We start from the raw sequence: 9,242 nt of genomic DNA on the forward strand, positions 1-9,242 counted from the left end.
GAAATCCTTTGTTAAACTGCTCTGCGGAGCTGAAAATAAGCATTGATTAGGGTAAGGGGGTGCCGGAAAGTGAAAAAGTTTGAGAACTCCTGGCTATGCAGTTGCTGAATTTGAGTTTAAGAATAGAGCAGAATTTTCTGATTTATGACTGTACTGAATGTATGACCAGGAATGTACTGAAGAGATTCTGTACACTTTTAACATAGGAAGAAGGTTAATGACTCCCAGAAAGTCAAGAAAACATTATTTAAGACTAAAAACCACGAGCTCTTGAGCAAAAATGTTTAATGAGGAACTAAACAAAAACAATGTTTAGCTCCTAAGAGCTAAATTTGGCTAGTGCCTAAATTTTTTTTTATTTCTCAAGCCTGGTGATTAATTCGCAGAACCAATAAATTGGGTAAAGCGGAAGACACCCATACCACAATTTCTGGCAGATATAATGTATGCAGAGAAAATAAAGAAATATGAATTTTAAAAATTCCTTGTTTAAAAGAAGATATAACTAAAGAGAAAAAATTCACACTATAGCACTCAAGGCAAATGGCAACATTTTGGCTAAATTAACTCCTTCCCATAGATAAACTGATGCAAATTTTTAAGATTTTTAAAACTAAAAAATATATTTCATTGAATTTATCTAAACAAGACATTCACATTACCAATCTACGCATATTACCTATGCATATATTTGCTTCCAGAAGATAAAATAATAACTCCCGAAATTTTGGAAAAGGAGGCATAAAAGTTCAATTCTCTTCAACCTGTGTTCCAGAGACATAGAAAGATGTGCTGTCACTCTACCCAACTGACATTATTGATAATCCATAATATCAGCATGAAAACATAACTATTAAAGAAATTTTTGTTTCCATCCACTTAGATTAAAAAAGAAGTTTACCTATGTAGAATTTGAATCATTCAATCAGAATATTTGTGCATAATACTTTCTTGAATTTGCTTTACTTACAAATTGATGGTCCAACAAGAGGAGCACACTGAACGCAATGGTATTTTTCAATATCCCACGATTCATGTTCTTTGATGTTAACACAACTGAAAAAAAATTGTATAAATTAAAGCCTTCATATAGTTCAGTAATAAAAAGGTTAAATTTTATTTTGGTACATCAAAAATGAAAACTGGTACTTTCGATATAACCAATATTTGAATAAAATTTCAAAATGTAAATACTGTATTTTAACTTGTATAAGAAACCCTCTTTTTGGCAAAAATTGAGTTCCGAAATTGTGTGTGTAGGACAGGGTTCTTTTACATGGAGAGTATTAAAAATATATCTTTTCAACTTTCATCAAATTTTAAGCACAGAAAATCCGGGGGTTCTTTGTACATGTTAAAATATAGCAAGTAACTTGTTCAATGATTATTTTAATGCAATAAAAAACATTTTTTTTTTCAATTAGAAAATATATGTAAGTTTGGCATGATATCAAGCAAGATTAAAAATTAAAATTTTATCATTATTTTGGCATATAATGTTTACTTTAACAAGGGGCTCAACTCTGAAAGCAAAATATGCAGAAAATTGTGATGTACATCACAGAACAGTCTCAGGAATTTTCAGAAAAAAACTCTTCTGTGTGGAAAATTAAGACAATTTTTACTGCAGAACATTTTCAGTCGGCCAAGGGCTCGTTGCAGAACGAAGCAAAAAATTGTTTTGGGGGAGCTTGACAAATCCCACACAGAATTTAGTCATCATGGCTTTGGAATAGTATAAAACTTAGACCTATAAAATTCAACATTGGGTAATAGTGATAAATTTTGTAGACACCAAAGTTGTAAACATGGGATTACGAAATAAGAAGTCTGAAAATGGCAAAATTTTTAGGAATTATGTTATTGTGTCTATCAAAACGAAAAGGGGTCACTAAATCTAAAAAAAAGTTGGAAAAAAATAAATTTTGGACTGTTTTATCAGGGTGGGAGGGGGGGGGGATTTTGGCTCTTACGTAATTTGGATGACACCTAAATTTCTTTCCTATTTTCAAACGCTGCTTTAATTTTAATGTGCATGGCAGTGACTTATCAGATTAAAATCTATGGTTACACAAACATAGTCATGAAACAACGTCAAAATTATGTATGAAAAACTACTATGCACAGCTTAAGAACTAATTACGTATATATTTACTGTATTAATTATATGTTAGTGACACAGCTAGAGATTCAAGAACCACGAGTGATATGTTCATTTCCCTTCATGGGCACTAATGGATTCAGAGAGCAGTGCCTGACAAAAAAAAAATTGACAGCGGTCTTTCTTGGGAATGTAGCATATTCTTTCTAGTAGTGCCTTTCTAGTATAAGGCAGTCTAATCAACTGCCTTCATAAATTCAGACAATTCCATGGTGTTGGCCTTTAATTTCAATCTTGTGCTGGTCAAGACTTTAACTAGAAACAAAAATTTACTGTCGTCGAGGACAAACATCAATTTTGGAACCCTCACCCCACAATTCTGAACAAATGAAGAGCAAATTTATCACTCTTAATACTTTACCACACACCATCTTCGATCATATATCGCCGTACGGAAATTTTCAACCAGTGAAGTACGGTGGGAAATGAAGGCACCATCTATCGTTGGTTGCTCAGGCCTGGATGGTAAAGAAGTTGCTTCTGATGTTCTTTGGACTGTATTCAAACTAATGAGCCTTGACGGCAACCTTCATAGCGGAAGATGAGCATCTTACCACTGCGCCACTAGAGCGCTGGAAAAAATGCGGGGAACACTTCACGATTTTGCGTGTCATCCTTTCGGAAGGGCCATGCTAATCTTCTTTGTATCATTTCAATTTTAGTATATGTATTAACTGAAGCATTGTATCACCCTTACTGGTTCAGTAACTCGAGCCATAGGTCCTCCCTGTCCTTTTAGACACTCTTCTGGCAATAGCTCTTGGAAAATTTTAGGTGTCAATACAAATTCTTCCATCACCATGGTGACTGGGATGTTTTGAGCGCTGTTAAAAAAAATTTCCCAACTGCATGAAAAAATTTTCAGAAACTTGAAAATTCTCCAAGAGCAGGTGGGAAGGAATTCCTGCTCAAAAACCCCCACCCGCCTCATGATCTTTTGCAGGATCCACCAAGAAAGGATTTCTCACAAACCCCTTCTATGGTAAATTTATAGCACAAGAAAAAACAGAAAATAAGATTCATACATTTCATACTATGTATGAAAAATCCCTATCTCTTTGGAGTGCAATTCAACTAATGAGACTCAGCCCGGGGAGACCCTTGTCTTTACTGTCACCCTCCCTAATCTGTAGGGAGAGAGAATTCTTGAAATCCATCAACCTGTTATACATGGGAGAGGGGGAAGAGTTATCATTAAAAAAAGCCTCACCCCTCCTCTCATTAAAGTTTAATTGTCTTCTGTGCCCGAGTGGCACAGCGGTAAGATGCTTATCTTCCACTATGAAGGTTGCTGTTAAGGTCCATGGGTTCAAATCCAGCCAAAGAGCATCAGAAACAAGTTCTTTACCTACCGAGCCTGGAATGACCACAAACAGATGGTGCCTTCATTTCCCACCCAACTCCACTGGTTGGAAATTGCCGTATGGCAATATATGACTGGAGCTGGTGTGCAGTAAATTAGTCTAATTGTCTTTGCCACCCAGGGCTACAGTCCACTTTGTGACCCCATAAATATTTCTCTGGTCATATCTGGTCTTTTATTGCCCTTAGTACCAAGTGTGCACAGCTACGAGGCTGTTTGAGCAATGTGATGTACTCACATCACAAAGACCTAAGTTCAAAACCCACTGACAGCATAGAGATAGTCACCTAAAGTTGAAATTATGCAAATGCGAGCCCATCTATCATTTAATAAAAGTCTTTGCAACGTAAGCAATCAGGCGAATTAACATTCACGTATAATACACCAGACAAAATAGCATGCTAAGTTGTTTGCGCTCCAATTCAGAAGACAGATGAAAGCACTTCTTAAATACATAACCACAAATTTCAAAGAATCAAACTTCACATTAGGCACACACATGGGTGGATCTAGAGATCACTTTTGAGATGGGCGATTCCACAAATTACTAAAAATTAGGCACTTAGAATAATTTAGTGCACTACCATATACATCACTGGAGCCACTACCCTGCCTTCCTTATTTCACACAGAAAGGGATGCATTCTTTCGTAGTTCATCTCGGCATACTATCCAGAAAAGCTCTATTACCTTGGTGCATTGAGCTGAGAAAAAGGCATCTCTTCTCTCTGTACACTGCGACACAGAAAAGTCATTCGTTGAAGTTAAGGGGAGGTTACTAATGCATAGGTGCTAATTCCTGTAGACTTGAAAAATCTAGATTATTTTTATTTAACCCCTTTAACAGGTATTGTGAAAATTCTGTGCATAACTGGCAGACATCTTCAGCTTTGATGAAGTGAAGGCACACATCTTCAGCTGCCAATGAAGCCTAGGTAGATATCTTCAGCTGCACATGAAGCTTAAGCAGACATCTTCAGCTACAAATGGAACAGAGACTAGTGGATCTAGGACGATGTTATTTTGTTGGTGCATCAGACTTTCACCTTTCAAAGTTCCACCTTTGGGGGAAAAGTTCCCCCAAAGGTGGGGCTGACAGGTTTCCAGCCCTCCAGATCAACCGTGACCCTGCTTTGTTCCCCCCCCCCCAATAGGGGGGGGGGGGGAGGGGCTCCCAGCCCAGAGATGATTCCACATTTTTTTTTTTTTTGGATTTTTCACACTGTAAATTCACTATGAAGGTCCCTAAAAATTCTGGCTGGGGCTCACCAAAAAGATCCCAGTCCAGAAGCACAAAATGCAGGATGTGAAGGCTTCGATATTGAATCATCTCGTATCTTACAGGATAGACAAATTCACCCCATATTATTCAGCTCTTTGGGATAGACAATCACCTCCATCACCCTCTCCTGGATCCGAGCTAGCGTTTCGGGTGCCAAGTCTTTAAACACTTACTTTTCAAGTGACATGCAGAATACATATTGTAGTTACTAATATGCAATGGATATTACAAATTCTCAATACCTGCCTAAGGGTTGAATATTTCAAAAGAACTCTTCCTGAATGTCGATTTATCACCGACATTGTTATTATAGCAACAAATCAACAAAACCATTAGCTACAAAAATTAATTGGGCATATAAACAAAAAAACCAATCACTGACAGCAGTGGCGATAGAATGCACGTATAAAGCGATACATTTTTAAAGAATTGGCCTTAGAATTGTACGATTTCCCCAAAATTTCTCGAAATCCCTAATAATTGATTGCTGTTTTGTCAAAAAATTTGCGATATATTTAATTGGCGAAATGTGGAGAACAGAGCTTAACAAATGGAATGACATAGCCTTCGATTTTCGTTGTTATTTTCTAGATATCAAGTAATCGAATGAACGGATTTCGCCAAATATTTACCTTCCATGGTACCAATCTTTGCAGGCATCGCACTGTATCATGAAACGCACGGAATCGTAGGGCTGCCCGCAGATGCAATATACAGATCTGGAAGCCATCTTACCAACAACAACAACGGGAGCAGCAGCAGCAGTCGCGTCAGCTCCTCTTCTTGCCACAGATCGACTTCATATAATAATACAATCAGCAAATCATATTCACTTCTCTCGAATCGTAGATGGCGCTCTAGTAGGTTTACTTATTATTTAAATTTGGGGGAGGAGGAGGGGATTTAAGAGCGCGACACAAATATCAGAGTGCGAAATCAATCTTTGTCAAAAAAAGAATTTTCAGGAATTTGATTAATTTCGAGAATTTCTATAATTGCTCTTTTACCCAGTTTTTTTTTTCATGTACAAAAAGAAAATTTATTTGGTCTAAAATTGGTATAGATTTTGATCGAGGATCAATACACATTACGATCGCCTTTACACTAAGCGTAATATGAATTTTAGTAAGAGAATTCATATTCTTCTGTGGGGAATCGAACCACCGGCCTCTCACAGTCTATGCGAGTGCTCTACCATTAAGCTACAGAGGACAGATAATTTCTTCCTTTTTATTCTGAGGTTTTTTTCCTTAGAGGAGAAATAAGGCCACTCACCAAAGGAAAGCAGTATGATTGGTTTTCTATTGAGCGCAATACGGCCGTAATTGACCGACTGTTTCTGGATAAGACGCCTTAAGTCGAGTTTTCCTAGGAGCAGGGTTTTTTTTTTTGTTTTTTTTTTGCATCGCGTGAACTGAATAGGATTGTTTCGCGTTTGGCAGAGACGTGTTAGTTTGTCACGCTACGCGTTTGTGTTTTCATACCGTGGCGCATCAGCTGTTCTGTCATCTGCACGCTGCGGTCTGAAAAAAAAAGAGAAAAAAAACACAACCAGACCCAAAAATGAAGGGATCGGGGAAGCGCGCGGCGTACAACGCACACTGACTCCTCCAATAACGCCCGACGTAAAGCGCTGGTCGCATAGTGGTGGAGCACGTTTGCTTTTCCCATTGCTGAGTAGATGGCGTGTCGCACTGGGCGGTTCACATTACACGCGACAAAAAAAGATAAACCTACTCCTAGGAAAACCCGGCTTAAGGCTCAAATCAAAGCTGCTCGAGATTACAGCTCGATCTTTATACAGCTTTGGCTCAAATGTATTAAACGGGATCTACTTCTGGAACAATCACGGTCGTGCACCGCGCGTTTCGCCGACATTCCCTTTATTTTTGTTGTTTTCTTTCCCTCTTCTTCAGATCGGAGCACGGAGACGGCAGAACAGCTGATGTGCCACGCTAGGAAAACACAAACGCGTAGCGTGATGAAGTTTGGTTGGTGATGAATATTTGGTTCACGCTGCTCAAAAAAAATCTGCTTCTGGGAAAACCCGGGTTTAGAACACATGTTTACGCAGAGGAGGATTTAACGGCGTAATGTAAGGGGTCCAGAAAAACACAAACTTTACATTTTTTTCTAATTTAGAGGACCCAGTATTTTCTTTTGCGCCCGGGGCCCCGACTTTAATCCGCAACTGTGTTTACGCTGAATGGTACTGCGTTTCAAAGAAGTATAGAAGCACTGAAGAAAGACTCATCATTTCGTTGAATGTCGCCATCCGGGAGCTTTAGGCTGTCTAGAGCGCAGTCCCATTCAGCGTAAACATATACTCCAAGGGGGTAGGAAATGTCTGGTTTCTGAAGCTCGATGGTAGCGCACTCGCATGGCTTGCGAGAGGTTGGTGGTTCGATTCCCCAAAGCGGAATGTGAATTTTCTTTCTTCCTTCGTGATTTTCGCAGTTGCACTTTATATAATTAGCAGACACATTCGTCGTTTTTTTGCAAGGATCAGTAGTAAGGATTTGCAACCTTTTTCAAGTCGGCAGTTTATTTTTCCTGTTAGAATGATGTGTGAAGTTTGCTTTGTTGTGTGGAGAGTTCTTTTCCAGATGGAAGATCGGCTCGCATTCGTACGTTGAAGTTGGAAAACTACCGGAAACCAACTTTAGCTGCAGTGCCGCAACTAAAAACGAAAATTTACTCTGTCGACCAGGGAAAAATCTCAAGGTAGAAAGATTCAAGAAAAAACCTCCACACTTACGGGATCTATTTTTGGCGCCCCCGACCACGGGTTTTTTTTACTTTTTGGTCGAAAAGTTTATCTTTTGCCTTTATAACTCGGATTCGGCACCCGTGTGGTACCTGTCACATGGCCCTAGAGCCACCCCCCCCCCTACTGTCGTCCGGGGCCAGTTTATATTTAAACGTCCCCCCCATCATCATTTTTAACGAAAACATAGTAAAATGATGGTAATAGTAAAATGGACCAATAAACTCAATACCTTATTGGTCCAGCGCCAGGGCTCCAATCCCCCTCCCTCCCCGCATATTCTTGATTGCGGCACCCTGGTAACCACCATCACACTTGTATCCCTGGTACGGTATTGCTACAGCCAGGCACCACTACACACAACAAGCATTACACAGAAAAAAACTTCACGTCAGGTTTCACTACACGTACACGCACATTCCAACATGTACAAATTCGTTAGAGGTTCCGCAGAGGAATATGGACGAGGTGCATGTGTGGTTTAGTAGTAGTAGTACAGCCAAGCACCACACTATTAATATCCCTAACCAAGCCCTGTTTCTCACATCGGCCTTTCGTATTTTAGGCACAGCTCAGCTGCCCCCCCCCCTGCCTGCGCCTCTGCCCCAACACTATAACAATTACATTACTTATTCCCTTCATTCTGAATTTTTATGGGTGCTGGAATCCTCTCTGTCAATTACTTTCGTTATTTTCGATGTATGATTTTTTTTTGACGGGACTCCCCCTTTCCCGCAGAATGCATAAAATGGGGGCTAAGGCGAACCGAAATTATAAAGATGCCTCTAGCCCCATTATTCCTTTTTCACCGGACCCCGCCGCTGGTAAGAGCGGCCCTGGCCCGGGGCGCAGGATGATTCTCGTCATTTTTTTTTACGCTGTGAATTCAACATAAAGGGACCCCCACCAAGGATCCCAGCTTGGGGGCCCTACCAATACCTTTTAAAGCAGCTCTAGAAGGTGTTGGTTCTACTCCAGGATGTGGGAGTCATGAAAAACCTGTTTATGACATATTTGAAATAAATTCACGTGTGTTTCATCAAGGTTACGGCTGAAAGCAAGGGAAAGAAACTGCGGATGTAGAAAGGGAATAGAGTTAATGCGTTCCCTCCCCCCACAAGGCAAATGAAAAAAAAAATCATGTTAAAATTATTCGTGTTCATAGTTGAGACTCAAAACCCCAGACCGACGCTACCTTAACAATAATCGTATCAATTACATTCGCTCCAGTGTAACCGATGCGCTAATTGATGGCATTTTTCAAGTTTTAGAAAAGAACCTACCAACTTTTATAGTGTAATTCCGGCCTAAGATACATAAAATCAATAGGTTTTCTGGATATTATGCTGATGTGAACAAGGGGGGGAAAAAAAGTGTTATTTCTCTCTAATGGGAATCGAACCCAAAAAACCTCTTGCATATCGGGCAAGCGCACTTACCATTATACCATAGAAAGATAATCCTTGAAACACGCACATCTGCGTGATTTTTAACGAGTGGAAAAAGTTACTGAAGAGGCTGCAATGTCTATTCAGCAAAATTCACGCTACTGTGCATGCTTTAAGATTGTCTCTCTGTGGTGTAATGGTAAGTGCACTTGCTCGTTATGCAAGGTGTCCTAGGTTCGATTCCCGGTGGAGCCAAACATTTTTTTTTTTCATGTTCACCTC

At 39.6% G+C, this 9,242-nt stretch overlaps 1 protein-coding gene and 1 non-coding gene across 2 annotated transcripts in view; both read right to left on the bottom strand.

The window, feature by feature from the left end:
- Window positions 1-5,613, bottom strand: part of LOC149075693 (histone lysine demethylase PHF8-like) — a 35,661-nt gene extending 30,048 nt beyond the window's left edge. Inside the window, exons 1-2 of the mRNA XM_089243180.1 lie at window positions 5,438-5,613; window positions 971-1,056 (exon numbers count right to left, since the gene is read on the bottom strand). Coding sequence (XP_089099306.1) covers window positions 971-1,056; window positions 5,438-5,535 — 184 coding nt within the window. The 5' untranslated portion in view covers window positions 5,536-5,613. The remainder of the gene's footprint in view (window positions 1-970; window positions 1,057-5,437) is intronic.
- Window positions 2,741-2,852, bottom strand: LOC149075694 (U6 spliceosomal RNA). The gene has a single exon (XR_016194222.1). It is a non-coding gene; the product is annotated as a U6 spliceosomal RNA (small nuclear RNA).
- Window positions 5,614-9,242: the final 3,629 nt, after the last annotated feature.

Source organism: Pholcus phalangioides, unplaced genomic scaffold (genome assembly GCF_987345545.1).
Source record: "Pholcus phalangioides strain wild (caught in Gottingen) unplaced genomic scaffold, Ppha-v1.0 ptg000015l_1, whole genome shotgun sequence".
Classification (NCBI taxonomy): domain Eukaryota; kingdom Metazoa; phylum Arthropoda; class Arachnida; order Araneae; family Pholcidae; genus Pholcus; species Pholcus phalangioides.